This window comes from Ambystoma mexicanum, chromosome 1p (assembly GCF_040938575.1).
Source record: "Ambystoma mexicanum isolate Mex_15411 chromosome 1p, UKY_AmexF1_1, whole genome shotgun sequence".
Lineage (NCBI taxonomy): Eukaryota > Metazoa > Chordata > Amphibia > Caudata > Ambystomatidae > Ambystoma > Ambystoma mexicanum.
In genome coordinates, this window is record NC_090921.1 from 201670485 (window position 1) to 201693303 (window position 22819).

A 22819-nucleotide genomic window follows, 5' to 3' on the forward strand; every position below is an offset into this window, starting at 1 on the left:
AAATCCAAAACTCACCTCAACAACTGGTACACACATTTCCTTAAAAACCTAAGAAAACAAAAAAGAAACTGTGAAACTATCTGGAAAAGAGACCCATCAGCAGCCAATAAAATCAAATTTACCAAACTAGCGGCCCTGTACAAAAAAGAAATCCTCTTAGCAAAACGTACCTCCTTTGACTCTCGCATCTCCCAAGCCAGTTCAAACACAAAGGAATTATTCTCGATTCTAAAAGAAGTAGAAACCCCCATAGCACCACTAGACACCTGCATAAAAGACAATAACTGGTGCACTGACATCCAAAATGCCCTAGCCAACAAACTCGCTATGCTACAAAATAAAATATCCTGTAAAAAAGCTTCCTTGAACAATCCTGCCCTGTTCAAGCCACCTGAGAAGCAGACCACAAGTGAATATACACGATTTAACTTTACCAAAGTGACCATTCTCGAAGTGGAAAAAATCATCTTGTCATTAAAGCCTTCTAACTGCCAGGGAGACTTATGTCCAGCACAGCTCATAAAAGATGCTGCCCGTGACCTCTCCGCATTTATCACTAAGCTAATCAATGCTTCCTTCTCCACCGGCTCCATCCCAACTAATCTAAAACAATCCTGGGTACTACCCCTAATAAAAAAACCTACTCTTGACCCAGCCACACCTACTAATTACAGACCTATAACTATGGTACCATTCCTTCTGAAAATTCTGGACAAGGTCGCCTATGTTCAAATACAGAAGCACCTGGAGGAACACCACTTGCTAGAAGCCAGAAAATCAGGCTTCCGACCCCAACATGGGACCGATACAGCTCTCGTCGACCTTAAAACACAGATCGATCTGCTCGAAGACAATGGCCAAGCAGTTTTACTCCTCCTCCTCGACCTTTCCGCAGCATTCGATTTGGTCGACCACTCGGTCCTCTGCACTCACCTTCCCACGGCTGCCCATTTCTCCCCCGAGGCCATTATATGGATCAGATCCTTCCTTGCTGGCAGAACCATGAGGGTCTTTTCACCTACAGAGGCGGCAGACCCCATACCCATCACCTGTGGTGTGCCTCAGGGTTCCTGTGTTTCCCCTACACTGTATAACATATTTACCAAGCCCCTTTTCGACGATCTGGATCATCTCGGTATCACCTACACTAATTATGCAGATGATACCCAGATCCTCCTTCCGCTTTCTGGAGATTATGGAAAGGATTTGGCCTTGGTGAATAGGGTTTACATCATCATCCAGGCATGGATGGCCACTCACGGTCTATGCCTGAATGATGATAAAACGAAACTCATCACACTGGGCACCACAGCCAGCCTAAAGAAATTGAGCCCAGCCTACTCATCATTCATAATCGATGGTAATACCATCAGGGGGGACACGAAGTCAAAACACTGGGCTTCTACCTGGACTCCAATTTCACCTTTAGCAGACAGGTGAACTCACTAGCCTCTTCCACGGCTTATACGTGTAAATTGATCCGGACAGCCAAACCTTTTCTATCCGATACTAGCTGCCTGACCCTGGCCAGAGCCCTCATACTCTCCCGCTTAGACTACTGTAACGCCCTTTATCTTGGGTCCTCCAAGGCTGTTACTAGCAAGCTACAAACCCTCCAGAACAACGCACTCAGAGCGGCCTTAGGCATCTCAAGAAGAGTCCACATTACAGTACATAGCCAGCAACACAACTGGACTCCCATCATAGACAAAATCTCCATCAACAGATTTCACATACTAACTTCCTCGAGACCGACAAGGACAGCGTACAGAGAATGCCTCTCCGTCCCTTCCTACAAACTATCAACTATAGGTGGTAATAGCTTCCCAGTGAAAGCAGCCAAACTTTGGAATTCCCTACCACCCACTCTTAGAATGGACTTACCCTACCAAAACTTCCGCTTTAAGATGATGTCTTGGATGAAGACAGCCATCGCCTAGGTCCCCGTGCCTCCCACCTTTCACTTGGTCACACTGGATACACATCTGTTAATTGTACATATGTATATATTTCCTGCTTACTGTTATTATTACTGTGTTCATACCTGTACATATTTTACTGTCTGTAACTAAGTTTCGCAAATTCTTGTATCTGCTGCGCCTTGTTACCCTAGGGTATTTCGGCGCATTACAAATAATAAACAAACAAACAAACAAGACACTTAATAGCCCAAACTAATAACTTCATTAGTTTTGACATAACAATAGCAGGCATGTTGAGCATAAGGGTTTATATGGACAGTTAATGGGTGGGTAGAAAACAAAACACTGACAACCTTTGTGTCCCTCCCCATATCCCATCTCCACCTTGCTGTACTCCATTGTAATAGTTCAGTTTATAGGTGGTGCTTTATCGTCATCTAATAGCCAAAACTAAAAAGCAACATTGGTAAAAAGTTTGAGCCCGGCTCCCTTAGAGGCTTCTGTTTTCAAGCGGAGAATTTACGCCTCTACTCACCATAAGACAGGTATCACTAGCAAATGTTCTGGTACTATCATACTTGGCAGTTCTTGATCAAAACAGTCAAGTACTTGTAATTATAAAGGGCCAAATCACACCGAGCGTGCACTTGCTCTAGAATTACGATTACCACTATGATGGTCAATAAAAGATTTACTCAATAACATTTCAAATCTGCCCAAAGGTTAGGGCAAAAAATATCTCTGAACTTGCTAACACGGATGACAAGCACCTCTTCTGTTGAAACTTTAAGACATGTGTGATTCCATGTAAACAAATTGCAAGATGACTTAATGTCAAGTCTCTCTATGCCTACACTGCCCTTAGAAGTTGCTTTTCAAATTTTGTAGAGTCTCCTGAAACTCCAGAAGCATAACCTTGAAGGACAGTACCATGGAGGACACTAATGATATGAATACAGTTTATAAGCAAAACTCACTGTGTTCTGAGCCATTATGTTTGCTTACCCACAGTGCAAATGTACCCATCATACAGCCTCAATTACCTTTGAGACAATGCAGTCTATAACAAGCACTGGCAATGCCAACAGTTTAGGCTTTTGTGTAGGCATGGGAAAGGCACTCACCAGGCACTGTTGTAGTGCTATTAACTGGCCATTAATGGTAGCAGGCCTAGCAAATACCTAATACTTATAGATAAGCCACAACTTCTGGCTTTGTCAAGGCTTGTTTTTAACAGGACGTCAGTGAAATACACTCACAGTTGCTGAACGCAGACCTGGTTTAGACATTTTTATTACACCAGTAGCATGTTTATAGTGCCAATTAAGTCATGAACTCTCAGCAAACTACTTTGAAAAAACAGGGGCAGGCACTTTGAGTGGAATGTTTGATCGTAAGGCTTGAATAAGGGGAGCTGAAAGTTGCCATGAGATGTTTTAGGAGGGGCAGGAACTGAGTGGGAATGGCCATAGGGATGTGCATATGCATGGGCAGTTAAAGTTTAGGCAAACAACACCTTCAAGCTTTGTATTTCTACTCAAATGCCATTTTTCACTACCTGTGCTATAATGCATTAGTTTTGTCTTATATGTGGATCTGCTGCCTTTTAGCACACACTAAAAAAGGGCTAAGATCGAAAACTGGCATAGTCTCAAAGAAATTGGTTCATTTTTTGTGTGCCAAAAGTGTTGACATACAGAGATCTCCCTTAATAGCACACCTCATAGGTGAGAGCTGTCTCAAGGAATGCAGACCCATCCTTTTTCACTGGGAGACCGAAGAACGTGTGATAGTCCAACACAGCTGCAAGTATCCATACTTAATCCTGCCATACAACCTCATGGCCACCATCACCCGCTTTACACTTGACTTGTCACTGTCATTACTGTTCTGTGTCAATACGATGTGCATGTCATCATTTCACTTCATTGTTATCATTGGTTCATATTGCTAGGCCAGCAAATATTATTTGGCAGTATAGTGCCATTTTTTGGCGAGCCTGAGAGTGAATCACAACAACTGTGTTTTTGGTACTTGAGAAGGCAGCCTAAAAGATTTCTTAAACAAGAGCCCCTGAGCACCATATACACCCCAGCAGGAGAGCCAGCCAATCAGGTGGCTAAGAACCTAGGCTTGCACCGCTGGTGTAAGCCTGCGTTCCAAGCTGCGGAACGGAGGAATCCCCCTGTCGCCATCTCCCCCCCCACTCCCATCCCCTTTTTTAAATTTGAATCTCCACGCCCCCAACTTACATTATTGGGGTGGCACTCGCTGCCGCAGGTGCTCCTTCCTCTATGCGCAGAACAGCTGCCATGGAAAGGGAAGGGGGGCTCCACATGGAGCCCCCCTTTCCATGGCAGCCATTTTGGTAAAATAATTTCCTTCAAACAACGGGATGCCGCGTGTAAACTTATTACCATGATGCACATAGAATTACATACATGTGGGCTTCTATACATCTAGTCCGCCTTCAAACGTAGAGATACGCCTTGTTATATATTTTAAATCCCTCAGAAATATGGGGTAAAGGATATTAAAACCGTTATGCATGATACTTTCTCTAATTATGCACAACAAGAATAAAACAAATTTTAAATACTACCTACAATTTACAAAAACAGATGCCACTGTCAGGTCTATGCAATAGCTTTGACAATACTGGCTTTGCATTCCACAGCACTCTGATATTTCGCTCAAATGCTCCTCAGCGCTGCTAGAGGAACATTTAACTATGTCCCATTAAGTTGGCAATATAGATTTTTTTTAAATAGCCGTGAAAATGATGAAAAAACTTACCTGATAACAGTTTGATCTGAAAAGTCATAAGAGCATCAGAATGAGAGCAAAGGAAGTCAAAAACCGCCACGCTATTAGCATTAGCACATCTTAGTCCAGAGCCTTTAGCGCTGGATCCCGAGTTGCATTGGGGAGGTAACTTCTTATAGCGCCAAAAAACGTGCAGAAAGGGGAGACTTCTACCTCCAGCAAAAGACTGGAGTTAAAACCCCCACTCTCTTCATCAACTCAATATTGGGGGGAGCAGTACATGGGGCAGTAATAGAGTTACCGCTCTGCCCAACTAATGATGAGCCCGAATGCCAGGAACGAGGAGAGTGCAGATCGAATGCCATGTAACCTTCTGTCTCTAGGTTTGGCTTCAGAGCTCTAGCAACAACTAGGCAACAAAGCCTGAATAAAAAAGTTAGCGAAAGGTAGTTAGCACTAAATTGAGCACAGGAATGGACATCACAGCACAAACTATACTGATCCTATCAGACTCGAGGGTCACATGTAAAAAGAATTATGCATGCTTATCCTAGATGTGTCCAAATAAAAAAGAGGTTCCCATTCTCGTTCAGAAACTAATGAGAACTACACTTTGTCAACAGCAATCGTGAGTCTGTGTCATCGGTTTCCCTTTTGGTATCTCCCTCACGAGGTCTGAACTCACTCATTCTAATTATCCAAAGACACATGCGCTCCCTGCGAACGAGCGAGCGAGCAATCGGCGAACGTCCATTGTGAGCAACCGCAAAAACATGCAGTGTCGCAGCTAGCAAGAACAGGGGGTGGAAGAACATGCTAAAAAGCAAATCACTGCTCGCATTTTCCACAGTCCTCAGGAATAAACATCGCAAAACGAACATTTCACAACATAAAATGACGCATTCACAAAAAAGAATGAAGACACAAGCAGATGTCACCTAATCAAAGTTCGGGGATTGTGGAAGCGTGATTGAAAAGAGACTGCAGAACAGCAGCAACTTGAAGCACAATGAGTCCAGTTGTATAACATGCATGATCATTGCCATGGGCAATTTAAAAAGCAAGAAAAATCTGCAATAATTTGAAAAGTACACAAACCAACTGGACAACATATTATAAAGGTGGCTGCTAGTTTTGCCTCGTTTCCAGAGAGCTTCCTTAGACACTGTTATCCAAGATGGCAGCCTCCATGGAAGAGCTCACAAAAACTCAAAGAGTTCAGAGATGGGCAGGAATTGGTGGGATTAATCATAGGGATTACAATGGATAGGGGCAGGGAATGGAAGGGATTACAACTGTGCATCTCTCATCTAATGTCATCTCCATTGGAAAAGCATTACAGAACCTCAATCAAAGCCCATATTTGAAACCCTTATTTTAATGACAATAGTTTGGTCTTAAATTGTATTGTATTGTATTGTATAGTTTATTTATTTGTACAGCGCCCCGGGCCGTTAAGCAACTGGGCACTTGCAGATTCTTAATAACAATAACAAGTACATAATTATTATACATTGCTTATGTTACAGGAGGACATATACATCACATATTATGTTGATATGTGTCAGATTAGTAAAAAATTTGAAAAGAAAAGACCATGTTACCGAAGAGAGGCGTGCTCTGCACTGGCTTAGAGTAGAAGAACGTATCAAGTTCAAAACTCTCTGCCTGGTACACAAGTGCCTTTATGGCACAGCGCCTGCTTACTTGAAAACACACATAGTACCCTACAACCCCAGCAGAAACCTACGCTCGGGCGGCAAATGCCTCCTGCATGTGCCCAGGTTCAAGCTAAAAACAGGGCTGGGCAGATCCTTTCTTGTGCTAGCTCCTAAACTGTGGAACAGCGTCCCCGAACCCCTTAGGTCCGAAGCTAATCACTTTGCTTTTAGGAAGATGTTGAAGACACACCTTTTTATATGAGATCTTGGATGTAGGACTTTCTTAGAGACCTTGCAATGCAATAGTACTTGTTCCCATCGTCTGTCTCATATGTTTTGTTCGTCTTGTAGTACCGGTGTTTTATGTACAAGCACCCTGATGCCCTCGGGCTACCGGCGCTATACAAAAACAAATACAAATACAAATACAAATACAAAATACATTGTCACATAATTTTCAAAGCGAGGAGAGGAGTTGCTGTTTCAGATAAATTACATTAAATATACAGAGTGTTCAGATACGTACAGTTGAGGCTTAACAGTCATTGGTGTGAAGCAGAGTTTGACATTAGCTTTGAACACATGGAAGGAAGGGGTAGCTATAAGTGAATCTGGGATGGAGTTCCAGAGGTGAGCAGCTAGTACTGGGAAACTGGACCCTCCAGTTCTTTTCAGTTTGAAGTTGGGGATTTTGATACTATTTGTCTGGGCCTTTCTGATAGGACGTTCGGAAGTGTGCTTAGTGAATTTTTCTGTAAGGTATGGGGGTGCTTTATTATTCATACAGTTGTGTGTAATGTTAAGAGTTTTAAGTTTGATCCGGTCATTGATGGCAAGCCAGTTGGCGGCTCTTCTTTGGTCTGATATGTGTTGCCCTTTGGGAATGCCTAATGCTGTTGTGAGGGCATTGTTCTGCAAGGTTTGGAGTTTGTTGGTATTGTGTTTACTGGTGCCTAGATACAGTGCATTGCAGTAGTCTAGTTTGGAAAGAATGAGGGCTTGTGCTATGGTGGTGCAACTGGCTGTGGACAGGAATGGTTTGCATGCATTAATAAGTTTGCATGTGTAGCTGGCTGCTGATGCTGTAGCATTTACTTGCTTGTCAAGGGTGAGAGCAGAGTCTAAGTAAAATCCTAAAGTTTTAACTTCCTTAGCTACCTTGATTTTGATACCATCGATGGTGATGGAATTGTAGAGATGGGATCATTTGTTGAGTTTGCTGGTGGAGCCAATGATTAAGAGCTCGGTCTTGTCATTGTTAAGACATAGGCCATGTGTGGCCATCGAGGTTTGGATAATTTGCTAGAGTTTATTTATGAGGCTAGTATCATTGTCATAGTCACCTTGGATTGGGATGAGGATCTGCTTGTCATCCGCGTAGTTGGTATAGGAGACCCCTAGTTTTTCCAATATACCAAAGAGAGGCTTTGTAAAAATATTGTACAAAGTGTTGGAAACACAAGACCCTTGAGGGACTCCACAGGTGATGGGGACTGGATCTGCTGCTGAAGTAGTTGAGAAGACTCTTATGGTTCTCTTGTCCAAGAATGAGGTTATCCAAGCCATGGCTTGTGTGGAGAAGTTTGCAGCCGATTTAAGGTGCTTGCAAAGAACCTTGTGATCAACCAGGTCGAAAGCAGCTGATAGGTCTAGGAGTAGGAGAATGGAGACATCACCTCTATCTTTACGCTCATCTAGTTGGTTTTTGAGATCAAGGAGAGCCGTTTCGGTTCCATGTCTCGGTCTAAAACCTGATTGTCTTGTCAATAGTAGGTTGTTGATCTCCAAGTAGGATTGGATCTGTAGATATGCCACTTTGTCTAGGATTTTGAGGAGGAACGGGACGGTTGTTATGGGCCCATAGTTCGTTGGGATGTTAGGGGCCAGGTTAACTTTGTTTAGGAGAGGTAATATCCAAGCATCTTTAAGGTCTGTTGGCACAGAGCATGATTTGAATGATGCGTTGATGAATGAAGTGACGAAGTGGGCTAGTTCATGAACAGCCTCTTTGATGATGGGGCTGGGCATGTGTCACCAAGGCATTGAGAAGGTTTGAGAGACGTAATGATATTCTTGGTTTCCAGAATAGAAATGTCTCTAAAGCTGAATTGGTTGAAAGGTTTGGTTTAGTTGGCGGCAAGTTCCTGAAGGATGTTTTTTTGCATTGAGAGGGCAATGTTGTGGAGGGAGGATTTGTATCTGCTATTTTGTCTTGTAGCATTGTGATTTTGTTGCATAAGGCATTTTTAATGTTTGTGCACCAGGTTTTATCTTTGACGCAGAGGTCTATGTGAGCAATTGGGGATTCTAGTTCTCTCAGGATGGAGAAGATTTCCCTGGTGTTAGAATTCACTTTTTTGATTCTGTCATTGAAGGTCTCTTTTTGTGCCTGAATAAATTGCTTTTTGTAGCTGTTGGTGAGGGTAGTAAGGAGGTTTTTATTGTCGGGAGATGGGTTTTTTCTCCAGCAGGCTTCTGCATGTCGTTTCTCTTTGCGTAGGGCTTTTAGCGTAGGGGTGAACCATGTGTTGAGATGGGCGATAGGTTTGGATTTGGTGAGCTTCAGTGGCGCAATGGCGTCAATCGCTGAGTTGATGGTGTTATTGTACAGTTCAGCTAGATCATTAGGGTTGGCGATCAGGCTAGAGTAGTTAGTGATAGGTTGAATCAGTGGGAGGAGGTTTGATAGTGTTATATTTTCTTTGCAGCGTGTGAAGGCAGGAGGAGCATATGGTTTAGTAGATTTAGGTTGGGGAAGATCAGAAATGGTCAATGAGATCAAATAGTTATCAGTCCATATGCATGGTTCAATTGCCGTTATGAGGGATACACAATTAATGTCTGTGACCCAGTCCAGTGTGTGGCCTTTGGAATGCGTAGGCCTCCGTATGGTGAGGCCTGCTTCTGAAATGGTGTTGGCTATGGAAGAGGCATTAATGTCTTTAGGGTCATTGTAGCCTAGGTTGAAATCACCTAATAGAATGATTTGTGTTCCTGGTTTAACATTAGTGTCTAAGAGGGTGGTTAAGTCTTCTTCAAAGGTGCCTAGTGAACCAGAAGGTCTGTAGATGAGGTGCACCGTGATTGTACGTGAGGTGGAAATTTCTAGTTTTAGGGAAAGTAATTCAGCTGACAGCATGGTAATGCTAACTGTTTCTTTGATGGTAAGGTTATCTCTGCATATATAGGCTATGCCACCTCCTTTGGAGGTTTCTCTGTCTTTTCTAAAGATGACAAAGTTCGTGGGTATGGCTAGCATTAAGGCCGGGACAGCAGCTTTGTGCAGCCAAGTTTCAGTGACTGCTAGGAAGTCAAGTTGGTTGCAGGTAATGATGTCAGCAATTTCAGAGGCGTGGGCTATTAGGGATCTAACGTTGATGAGGCCACCCTTAAGGTTGTGTGTTGCTTTTGGACTCTCAGTAGTATGGGCATCGCTGGACAGGGTTTCAGAGGTTTTGGTCCAAGGTATTTGATTACAGCTAGGTTTCCTATTGTGCTTGGTGCGCCTGACATGAGTTGGCTCCGTATTAGGATGGCTATGAGGCTGGTGGGCACATGGTGGCTTGGGAAGTCTAGTGCCTAGTCTATAGTTCCTTAGTTCGGTAGGACAGGCCAGATTCAGTTGAGATTGGGTACAAGGAACAGACTGTTGGGGTGCCAGTTGTGTGTGCATCATTCTAGTCAATTCCATTTCTGTGGGTAGATTGAGGAGGGGTGTTGCCATAGATAATAAGGTAGTAAGTGCTGAGAGTATGGCTAGGTAGCATATAGGTGTGGCAGACATAGGAGATGTCATAACGGTGTCTGTAGGTAAGTTGACCTATGGTGGGCATGTAGGTAGCCTGAGTAGCCTGTGGAATGGTTGGTGCAATACAGTAGGGGTCCACAGTGGTTAGGGGTACGCCAGCACAGTGTAACTGCCGGATTTAGGCTAGTACAGTTAAGGTGGGCTTGAATATGATAGCAATGGCAGTTAGCTAAGCAATTTAGGCAGATTTAGGATGATCTTTTACTATGGCTAGAGCAGGTTAGCAGAAAGCAGTGAGGTACAACATTGTGAGACAATCTAGGAGCAACTCTCCTTTTGTAAACTATAGCGTATTTGCATGGTATGCATATAATAACAATTTAGACAGACTAAGATGAGCTTTCTACTATAGGCTAGAGCAGGTTGGCAGATAGCAGTGAGGTACAACAGTGTGAGACAATCTTGGAACAACTCTCCTTTTGTAAGCTAGAAGGTATTTGCATGGCATATAATAGCATGTAATAACAGTTTAAACAGATTAGTAATCGTTTTCCTTTGTAGGTGGGAACATAATTAAAAGAGGCAGTGAAATACAACAGATTTTAAAACAAGCTAACGACTTTCCTGCATTGGGCTAAGTGGGGAGGCGAAGGCAGTGGCTGATGACAATTTTGGAGACAAATTTCCTACTATCTGCTAGTTTGCAATTGGGATTGGCTGGACAAGGCAAAGGTAGCATAGAGGGCTACTTGGAACTTATACGCTTACAGGTGTGATGCCGCCGTCTAATGTTCAAGTAGGGTTATTATGATTCAGTCGCACGTAGGGGCACTTATAATTACTACTGCCGCTTGAGCACGATTATGTGTGGGCAGTGCGTGGTGGATCGGTCTCTGTTTGCAAGGCGAAGGTACGTGCCTAAACTGAGCAATATTATACCGATTTTACAAAAGGGTACCTGTGTGCAGGTCGGCAACAAGTACATCAGCAATTTCACTAGGCGTGCAGAGCGGTATGCACGTGAGCAACATCAGATGCTCGTAATAAAATGCGTCAGCTGGATAACGAGTGAAGGTTACCAATAGAGCCAGGTGGGGTGGCAGACGGTAGATGCGGCTAGAGACAGATTTGAAGACAGGCGTTGGCCTTGATTCACTTGGGCCTTGCTGAAAGTGGGCCGGCTCCGCCTGCCGGCGCTCAAGTGGGCAAAGGAAGTTGGATCAGAAGCCAATCAGGTTTTGGCGGAGTCAGCTGGGTCTAGTTAGGCAGGGGGTGTCAGGCATCAATGGCGGGCGGCCATCTTGGATTGAGCTGCGATCTCGTGGTGCTAAATGGAGATAGTGAGCCTGCACTTGCCACTAGCAGTCGGATGGTGCCGGAATGAAGGATATTTCTTAACTGATCCTCTGGGTGCTTATATGCAGTAAAGCGGAGGTTCGCACAATTGATTTTGCTATTTTAGCGCAGTGCCTGCAACGCTTACCGCTTTGTGAAGGCTGAACATAGATTCTTCCTCCGGTGTTCCCGCTGCTCCTGCAGGGTCGGGTGCATCTCGGTGGAGCTCCTGCTCCACTGGCTAGTGAGAGGAAGTGAAATGTAGTGCTTTCTAGCGTCACCTAATAGCCCAAATTAACTGTATCAGAGAGATGGGGCAAACAAACTACCAGCAGCAGGTGAAGCCCTGGTGGGACACTTAACACTCCTTGGTATTGCTGTGTGGCAGCTATGTGGACTCCACCCCCAAGACAGGTTGGCCTCCTCCAGGATGTGCTCCATTTGCCCAGACATAAAGACCTCTCTAACGATGCCATCCACCCTCATCCAATTTGAAACTTATTTCACTTTTGTAAGTTTTGAAGGTAGGTCAGTGGGTTAGTGTGTCTGCTGCAGAGATCTCAAGATCTCACTGGTGATGCCTAGAAAATAAAGGACCATTTATTTTGTTTACCGAAATTATAGCGTGATTGCTTGCATTGTTTTCACGCCTTAATATTAAGGAATTAAGGATTTACAATAAAATATTGCATTTTTCAGTTTCAGTTCATTTCTAAACGTCAGGACTAATGGGCACATTTTTCACTGCTTGGTCTGGCGGGTGGGAGTGGGGGGGGGGTTCTAATGAAAGTATGTGCTCTAGTTGAAAACACCCTGCCCGCTTTCACCGCTGCTCATTTGTTCCCAAAAAGACGGTACCTTTGCAATTGTAACAAACCTTTGGCTTTTATGACCAACCACACAAGCAGGGAAGAGAGTCTTGTGGAGTGGCGATAGTAAAACTGAAAATCGAACATAGTTTAGTATTTTTACAAAGCCATCACTTGTAACACTAGTCCCCAGTAATTCTGAACACAATAATACCAATTGACAAAGTGGCCATACATTGTTTTTCCACCCTCTATTTTAAAAAACATCGTCGATAAATGTGTACTGTGTAGATGTTGTTATTTCAAGGCCATGTTTGTTATGCTTGCCGTCTTACTTGTCAATATGTTTTATTCTACTTTGGATATGTCTGGCATATAGTTGCAACTGAAATCACCCAATATTAAAAGAAAAAAAACATTATTACGGAGTCATTCCAAACACTGGGCAGAGTAAAAACTTGTACTAAAAATGATGGAGTTTGTTACACTATGTTTTGATATAAGCAACTGAGACCCTTTATTTAGTTTTTCGAACTATCTATCATCACACCCGCCTCCATTCCAATATATTTAGACATATCTCATGTTGTTTGACCTGTTTTTAATGCCAATACTTTTTGTAGGCCCACCCTCATAAGTGGAAAATCAAAGCACACTCTGAAGAGTTGTTGGCTAAAACTCCAAGGTAGGTTGACGATGACCTTAAATGCTTTGGAGCCAGTTACATATTATTGGCCAGCTTCCCAAGCATGTGCACTGGAGCAAGGGACTTTGCAACGCACTAAAACTTCCATGAATTAAGCCCAGCATGTGCAAATCTGATATAGTGTTATTTCCTCATTTGCGTCACTGCTAATCTTGCTGACACAGAACCATTGTTTGCATAATACCACAAGACTGTAGTCAATTCATTGCAACACAGGGATTGTATTACAGTACCTCTGGCAGCTCATTGGAGCAGGCTTCACTGTGTAGGTGGTCTTCTGGAACACTATGTCCTCATGGAGTGGGAAGATCCCACCGAGAATGATATCACCATTGCTGGAGATCCCAGTCACCTCGTTTATGGGCACCCTGCCACCTGGCTCCATCCCCTGGGCAACAGATGACGGCATCACAGAGTGTATTAGCAGATAGATCAGTACATTTCTAGAGAGGAATGCGTGATCCGCCGTCATAACAGACGTGTCCTTGCGGTCGGCTGTAGGCATTGTCAATGCAGAAGACAGATGAAAGCACAGTGGGTTGAGCCACTGCTGCAGAGATATCTGTGTATCTGTCAGATTAATCTCTTGGTTGAACTTTCCAGGCATTCGCCCTTCGCAGGTTGATTCAGCGAGTACTATTTCAACATTACCTGCGTGTGTGCTGTCGTGGGCCTGTTCTCAGTAGTCACAACGCATAGGGGGCAGTTTGGGGATTATTCTCGTGTGCATAGGTGGATAATTACCTAATGCTTCCTGCAACAGAGCAAGAAAAGAGGTGGCACTGCTGTGAGTATCCTGCAAATGAGGCTAACAGTCCTCACCGCTTCACATTTAGCACTAGATATGACGTGTTAACTGCTACATGTGTTCATTGATAAGGCAGGTACTTAACAAAAGAATAATTTGTCCCTACCTAGTGTGGGCATTTTACTACATATTACATGTGTAGTCATTTTAGAACATTATAGTCAGCACAAGGACTATATGTGACCTGCCCTACCACATCGAGAGGGAAATTCTTGCGGTAAAGGGGCTCCTAACTTCAAAACCTTAATGTGTTTGCCACCATAGGCAGCTGAGATGAGAGGGGACTGAGGACTGGTAGTGCAGCCGATTTCAGATCCACCAGGGTTCTCACCTCATGTGTGGTCACACACAGGGACACATGTTCAAGATCTCTGTTGTGTCCGAGCCCATCATGCCCCAATGATGTGGTTGGCGATTCTAGATGCCTTTATATAGCCATGGAACAATTACATGGATGGAGTGCTACTAAGGGTGGGGTGATCATGAGATGAGCGAGGCGCTGAAGAGGTTGTCTGCAGGGAATAGACCAGTTAATTGGGATAATTAGCAAATGACATGATGAGTCAGATGAGAGCAGTGGCATAATGCTAGCACAAAAAAAACAAGTAAACAGTGTTTTGATATCGGTATTGATCTTGTGTTAAAATCAAGTGAAGTAAACTATTTTTTCAAGAGGCTACTTTATTTTTCAGCAACTTGCTTGTGACAAATTGTCTTCCGCCCTTCAAGGAGGAGTACAGGCTAAAACACACTCTAAGCCCTCATACTTCTATGAATCAAGAGCCAACACAATCATAAAGGGAAAACAGGCACGGTTAGGAGAGATCCCTACTTCGCCTTTTGTGGTAACGTGGGCAGAAGGAATACTATACTCTCAAGAGGTGTGTGAATGTGAACATTTAGCAACCCAAAGAGCGAATGTGCAATCAAGGTTCGATACAAAAATAAACACTCTATCTGCCTCATCAAGAGTTTGGTGGTAACCCTTAAATACAGAGGCAATGCTATTACTGCCACATTTAAGGGTCTGCCAAATCACAGGGTTAGTGGATTTACCCCCAGCTCTGAGATGGGGACAAATCTGCCACGATTTTGCCGATTTTTGGCACTATTACAGCCGGCGGTAATACCACCGACGGTAATAGCGGCAAACATTCCCCATTGTGCACAATGGGGAATGAGGAATTCCAGAATGTGCACAATGGGGAATGGGGACTTACCGTTCCGCCAAACATGTGATCTGGCACTACTAGTGCCAGGGGGTTTGGCGGTAACTCTAATAGCCCCAGCGGTAATACCGTTGGGGTTACCACCCAACTCATTATGAGTCCATATGTGTGATACTAACTAAATAGAAACAAGAAAAAAAATACAACTAACACAGAATATGCAAGATGGGAAGATATCAAACTCTGGTTAATGAGACAGGGGAGAAAAGGCAATACAAACCACAATCGTCAAAAAGTATATCAGTTGCAAAAAAGGATTCATGTGACCTTGCCATTCTCTAGTGCTTAACATGCACAGAGGGACAGTTATCAGTCAATACTAGGTTGCACAGTGTTGTTGCATTTGAGGCAGAACACCAGGTTCAGTTTGATCATTGCTGGTGAAGAGGCTGGTGTTTCAGACAGTGGTTTGAGTGATGCAAGTGCAGCAGCACTTCTCTGTTCAAGCCGAGGCAATAATGCATCACAGCTCATGCAGTGCAGCGGTGAACTGGTTTGAAGGTGCAGAACTGTGGTTCAAATATCATAGATTACTAAAGGCTGCTCTGGGTTGTCCTGTTGGTTTGAACTTGGCCAAACACGGGCAAATCATGTCTGACAGCTGTTCAATAGCAGAATGGCAGCAACCCTGGCTGTCTTGGCTCACAGGTGCTGAAAGTCCTACTCCAGGGCCGCAGGGACAAGATGAGTGAATGTTTGGGGGTCACAAACTCATGGGGTGGCTGGCACACACCTGAAGTGGTCCTACAGCACAATGAGGTCCCGGGCAACAGTGTCGCTGGCCGAGATGCAGGTCTTGATTCAGGAGTAGATTCATACCTAATCGTCTCTGGGGCTAGTTAGGGGACAGAGCTTGTCTCTGCCTTGAAACACCTGCCCTCACCTCATAACTGGACAGGACTGCTCTCCCAACAGGTCCAGCTAAATCTTCTTGAAGGGTTGAAGTGCAGAGATTAGTCAGAGAAGCAGTGGAATATATCTTCTTTTAAAGGCAAAATACCCTAGGGGATTGACTAAAGCTAGCCTGCTTTAGGAGCCAAATCAATGCTGCTGCGGCAAGTGGACATTGCCTTCTGACATCACACCAAAAGAGCTTCCTCTGTCTATACAAACCTCACCGCCATCTCTTCTCAATAGAATCAAAATCCCCTTTCTTATGCAGCACCCTGGTGTGAGGCTTATGTAGATGAGCACCTGCATGCCTCTGCAGGAAACCTTGCCTCCCTACGTCCCATATCTTGTAGACCTTAGATTGTTCAGTTTTTAACACCAGCAGTTGTGTCAATACAGCAGTGTGTGTTTGAAAGAAGATACCCATTGAGACAACCCTACCGAATGTATCCCCGAAAGGACAACAGCTTAAGGGAGGAGCTCGCTCAAGGAATATGAGAAGGAACACAGAAAAGAAGCCAGTGATGTAACAAAAAATATGCACAACGTCTAGGAGTACTGACTGAAGAGAATGTATGGATCCTAAAGAAACTAATGACGAAGTAAGGAATCGAGAGAACTCTCAATTATAAAGTAAGAAGATTAAACATGCACCAAGTGCTCCAGAAAATCAACCATTCAAGAAATGTACAGATGCTGAAACGCAAAGTAGACCAAGTGATCATAGAAGCTGGCTATATGTAGTGATTGGAACGCAGGCAAAGCCGCCATTGAATAGAAGGTGGACATCGGTATCATGAAATTAGTAAGCCAGGCCCATGAAGCGGAAAGGTAGAGCTGTGTCACAGCAAGAATAAGTGGAATCGTGGAGCTGCAAGACAAGGTTGTCTGAAATGGAGTCAAGACTTAAGCAGCCAAGGTCAGCTATCTAATCTGGAAATGAGCGAACGTGCAAAGGACGAATCATCCTTTGTTAAGGTGCAAAGAAAGAACACTTTCAGCCAGTCCTCCGAGTTCTCGTCTGACTCGGCAGCAGAGGAGGGCCAACACTTACATCGCTGCGTAGAGGCTGCGCACTCTGCCACTTGCAGAGCTGTACAAACCGTGGTTGATCGCTGTGACACCATGCTGGACCTGGTTTTTCGACTTAGATACCTCCATTGAGAGGATTATACAGAGACGAGCCCTTGCGGCGCACGCATCTCTAGCACTTTGCCTCTGAAATTCATTTACTCATAGCATAGACGTCACTCTACACAGAACTCCGTCCTGATGAAGGCTGTGGGATGTTTTTACCCATGCATCCAAGCCCTACCTCAAAAACTGTGCAGTACTGGCATTGAAAACATCATGGCCAGAGCTTCCCAGAAAATGCCCAGGGAAGTGCATGAAGAATAGGCTGCCACCCATTTTGCCGATGTTATGGGCACAGAAGGGCACTGCCTAAAACCACCATTGGACTACCCACACAGTAGTCTGAAACCATTGGGAATGGCAATGCTGACTGCCAAAAGCAACCTAGAATTGTGGGGAATTAATTTCTTAAATCCCAAAAATGGGTGCAGTACCAGTACTCACCACTATCAGAAAGCCGGCGTTTTAAAACCACCAGATTTTTTTGTTTTTTTTAAAACTGAATAAATGAACCCAAACCATGACAAAGAAAGACTTACTGAGAGGTGGATCCAATGTAAAGTTATATTCTGAAGTGACTTGAATGTTCATAACAAGACTGGCTGAGCTCTGCAGGTCTGCAGCAGCCTAACTGAAACTGGATTTAAAACTACCAAAAATCGAAAATGTTTAAAAGAAATGAGTGACCTACTTTTGAGTGTCACATAGGTTGCAATTGTTTAAATGTCATAGTTTAAATTTAGAATGAGCATTCTAGCTGCATATGTAAACATTGTCTTGACTTAAACTGGGGAACAAAAGTGACATTTTATCTGAAACCTGGTTTAAGGAACTGAATTCTGCCCACCAGCTACCCCCGACAGGAGATGAGACTTGCACAACAGCTGTGTTCCCAGGCCTAGCTGCCCTTTTGCTGCTCCCACCAAAAGGGATATGACACTTCTCTGATTGAATTACCTGGGCTCTGCAGGAAATTGAACAAAGCCCTGTCCTGACTCAGGCAAATGTTTTATTACGGCGGCTGTAAAAGTAGCTTCCTCCTGAAGCAAAGGGGAGGAGCACTGCCTGTGAGAGCAAGCTGGCTTGGCAGAAGTGGAAAAAACAGAAATTCAACCTTGTGCTGGGGGGAAACCACACCCCTTTGGGGCCAGAACATAACTCTAAAAAGATGAATAACTCATAGTACGGACTTGTGAAAATTATTTAAATGACACCATAATTCTTGTGATTTTTCTGCCCACATTTTAAGAGGTTTTTAGAACCGGTGGCATGATTGGGGGCAAGCTAGCAGTTAAGAGGGTATTACTCAAAATGTATGCATGTTAAAAATCTGACACTTCATTAATTAATGTCCATACTCCTTGCGCACATGTGTATAAATTTGGGGTAATGTCCGATATTGCGAAATCAGTTAAAAAATGCAAATGTTGCCATTTCTGAATGCAAGCTCCCAGGAAGAGCAGATTTGGACAGGGTATACCTCCTGTGATATGTGATGGGTGCATGTAATTTAAAACAATATGTACCTCTGCAAATATGTATTTGGTTCAAATCTAGATTTGTGTGCAAGTTGACAGGAGGAGTGGACTTTCTGCAGGCTGTAAAATGACATCACTCTGACACAATTTAGCTCCCCCAATCAGGGGAGAAATGAAAGCTTGGCCAATGACAAAGTGGAGAGGGGTAGAGCCTAGTGATGCTGCACACACACCCATTTTCAAAACACATAAAAGCAGACAGTCAGGACAGATAGAGACCTTCAAATCCATTTGCTGCGGGACGCTCTGCCGGGAAAATCCATACTTTACCTCCATCAATCTCTAGAGAAAGCTGTTCAGAAAGATCCAGACTTCAAATCCATCAATCTCCAGAATCCAGAGAGAGAGAGAGCTGACCCAGATCAATGTGAAGTGCCGAGACCAGACCAGAGTCCAGTCTAAAACCTGACTAGATCCGTGGCGAGGCCTAATTCAAAAATATATTGTGAGTACATAGCAGAACTGTGCAGAACCAATCTCTTAGTTAAAATAATCTAATCCTAGATATTTTAATCTAAGTAGAACTGCCTCCTAACTGTCACCTGTCATTTGTAAAACTGTCACCTGTCATTTGTAAAGCTGTCACCTGTCATTTTCTAGTTGCTAGCTGTCACTTGTCTTTTTGAACTTTAAAATTTCAAATCTGAAAAACTACCTTTACCATATCGCTCATATCTCCGTGACCGTTTGTCTTAGAGACTTGCAGTAACTTCCATCTGGAAGCTGAGATCCTAGGCTGTCCTAGGACCCCAAAACGATAGTGCTAGCCCTTGTAGTTCCTCTGTAATCGCAAAAAACGCACTCGCGAATTTGCCGCGATTTGCAAATTTCTCAACGTGTGAAAACAGCAGTTTTCTTGCTTTCAGTTGCCAAAAATTCGTTTAACCTGCTAGTTACTCCTAGATCCTTGCTAAAGTGAGCCTGGACTAATATTAACTTGATACCACTCACTCTGAACCTCTAGAGGGAATTAAAAGCATTTTAGCGTATTTTTCACTTCATTGCCAGCACATATAAAAGCATTTTGGGCCTGTGTTTCCAACTTCTGTAGTCTAAGCTTGCTGGGGTGAACTGAATTACAGTTGATTGCATTTCTGAGAACTGTGTGCTTTCCTTCCATTTCCTTGCATTGCATAAAGGGGGGAGGGGATTGCCAGAGAAAAGTGATTACATTGTTTTGTGGAACGCATATTGAGTATTTTCTGTACTGCATTTTCATTCCACCTTGCATCCATTTGAAACCATAAAGTATTGTTGCTATCTTATCCATCCTATAACCACTCATCATTGATTATAAAGAAGTGTGCTAGTGCCAGACTATCCATTATTGATTACTGCTCAGATTCAGTGTGATATTCAATTATTCAATTATTATAAAGTGTGATATATATATATCTATTGTTTAAATTATCAAATAAACCTTTTAACTTGCAAAACAGAACTACTTCTTGGCTCAGTGGGGTGAGGGGGATTCAAAGAGAGGGGTGTTATATAGGGGTAGTCATCCAGAACGCATGAACTGGACATAAAGATATATCAATAAGGGTTTCCATTCAGTATCCCAGACTAGGCATTGACTTAGCTGTAGTGTTGAATTGAATCCTCTTACAAATTGGGGGCTCGTGCCGGACGTTTGGATTAGATCTATCACTTGTGCAGATTAATACAGCGTGCCAGCTGACCAGATACACATATCCGGTCGGATCACACGCTGTGTTACGCTGTAAAGCACTCCTCAAAGGAACGCTCTAAGAAAAAGCTCTGTTTTGCAAAAATAAAATACTAATTTCTGTAAGTCAGGACAGAGACCAATCTCTAGAATGACGACCTTGGTAGATATGAAAATAGCCAGAGAGCACTTCTTACATAAGTTATTTGTGAGAGGTGAGTGGACTCACCAGGACCAGACGGTCTGGTTGCAAGCAATCGCACCCCAGATCACGGAAACAGGGTCAGATTTATGGAGAGATCAGGGTCCCTTACATGTGGCCCTGAGTGAACTATATTTGGCCCCGAAGGCTGAGGATGAACAAGACAAGATGGTTAGGATAGCGGCATACCTGTACCTATATATGGGAGACATGCAGGATAAATGTACTGAAAGCCAAGATCTGGCGAATAAGCGACAGATGGCGTTAGAGAAGGTCCAATCTGACCTGGTCTCTTCTGAGCAGAGGCTGCAGGGGAGCCAGGAGTCAGAAAATGAGAGTAGACAGCACATCATTAAAATAAAGAGGGATATGGACATCCTGCAACAGGAAAAGGCTGACCGGGATACCAGACTTCTGGCCTTGCAGAAGGAGTACCAAGAAGGTTTGGACTCCCTACTGCAGAGCCAGAAAAAGCTGGAGCAACAGTTACACTTCATTAGGGCATGTGCTGAGCAGGTAGTCACCCTGCAAAACCACCTAGATAGGGAGAAGGCAGAGAGCAATAAACTGATTTTGAAAGACCTGGATACCCAGGCAGAGTTTGACCAGGAGCGCCAGAAAGCGGGTGCCTTCCAAAGGCAAAGGGACGACCTGGCGGCACAGATGCAGGCTCTTAGTCAGGAAAGGGATACCTTAGGCCAGGAAGTCTGCCACTTAAAAAGGAAAATGGAAGAAAATCACCTGGCCCTCCAGGGACTGGGTGACCTCCAAAAAGAACACCAGGACTTGCTAGAGCACACCAGGAGGGTGGAGGATGTTCTGGCAAGAAAGGAGCAGGCCAATAGGGACACAGCTCAGGAGGTAACCCTCCTGCAGCAAAGACTGGCCCAGTGCTCCAGGACCAATCAGGAAATGCAGAGAGAGAATGAGGCTCTCTGCCAGCACAATGATAGGCTCCAACAACAGGTAGCGATGCAGGAGAAACTGATAGAGTCTAGTAAGGCCTTAACTGAGAGGAACTGAAGGCGCAGGCTCTTGCATTGCAACAGGGAGCAGGGGCGGATAGAGATGAGGTTCGCTGGGAAAGAGAAACTCCTGAGCATAACCTCAGGAGCCCTAGTACCAGAGGCCTTTATCTCTCTCAGTCCCTGGACTCTGCCACCCCCAAGTTCCCTGGCGCACATGAGCACCGGGCCACAGGGATGGCAGATTACTATCCAGCCAGAAGCATGGGGCTCATAGGCCAGTACCACCCAGGAATGGAGGGGCGGGCATCCGGGTATGGGCACCCAAGCACAGTGCAATTTAATGGGGAACCCCAGGAGAGTAGGCCCATTAAGGGCATCCTGAAAACCTCTGCCCAGTTAGGTCAGTGGGGGGGGTACCCATCAAATCCTGGCAGCAAGGAGGGATCTGAAGACTCCTCTGAGCGGTACAGGACACAGGAGACCAGGTCCCCACATTCTGCCAGCCATTCCCAGGCTCGCAGAATCCGGGAAAACCTGGAAGATCAGACAGGAACCTCGGGGAGCAGTGCCTCTGAGTCAGAGGACGAATGGACAAGGATTACCCGAACCAAAAAGGCCAATAAGACAAAAAGGGCCTTGCTTAAGGACCCCTTAAAGCAGATTAAGGCAATCAGGAGCGTCATCACGCCTTATCATAAGAACGCCAAGTATTCTGTTTGGGAGCACTTAGAGTTGTTTGAGCAAATGATGGAGACTTTCCATTTGAAGGACAGCCAAAGCTGTATTCAATATGTGAAGTGGACCTTCTCCCCGGAATACTCCAGTTTCTTTGCGGGGCTGGAGGACCAAAATCATTTAAGATGGTCCACCTATAAGGCGGCCATCTTGAAACATTTTTCTACTCATAGAAATCCTCAAGAGGCTCGCAAGGCAGCCTACAATTTACAATGTGGGGAGGATCAGGCCCCACAAGAATTTGTGCAGGAGTTAAAGCGTGCTTTTGCACAGACCACAAGAAGGGTGCGCACAGATAGCAGAGAATTTATTAATACGTTTTTCCATGCCTTGCCCAAATACATAATGACCCAGCTCGTGAGGGATTTTCACGAGAAAAGATCTTTAGACTGGGTCAGTGAACAGGCGACCAGGATCTATGAGGTGCAGAAGCCAATAGAAAATAAAAATAATGCGCCCAAAAACCCCAAAGCCAACAACACCCCTGCTGCTGCCAAGGTGGCAGAGGTAAAGGTCACCCCCATTTTAGAGTTGGAGATGGGGGGGCCTAAAAACCTACCTGCACCTAATAATGCTAGGCCCAGAAGGTCCTCGGGCCAGTCACAAACAGGGAATCAAGGAGGTAGTCCCACAAATGGGGTCTCTCGCTCTCCTGACTATGTAAGTCCCCGTTACAAGGGAAATCGACCCATCCTGGG

General features: G+C 44.3%; 1 protein-coding gene across 1 annotated transcript in view; it reads right to left on the reverse strand.

Annotated features, from left to right (window-relative positions):
* The window catches only part of LOC138468132 (vomeronasal type-2 receptor 1-like), a 252276-nt gene that overhangs the window by 69562 nt on the left and 159895 nt on the right, over positions 1–22819 (reverse strand). The window contains exons 8-10 of the mRNA XM_069608595.1: positions 13181–13335; positions 8703–9783; positions 4719–4734 (exon numbers count right to left, since the gene is read on the reverse strand). Of these exons, the coding sequence (XP_069464696.1) occupies positions 4719–4734; positions 8703–9783; positions 13181–13335 (1252 nt within the window). The remainder of the gene's footprint in view (positions 1–4718; positions 4735–8702; positions 9784–13180; positions 13336–22819) is intronic.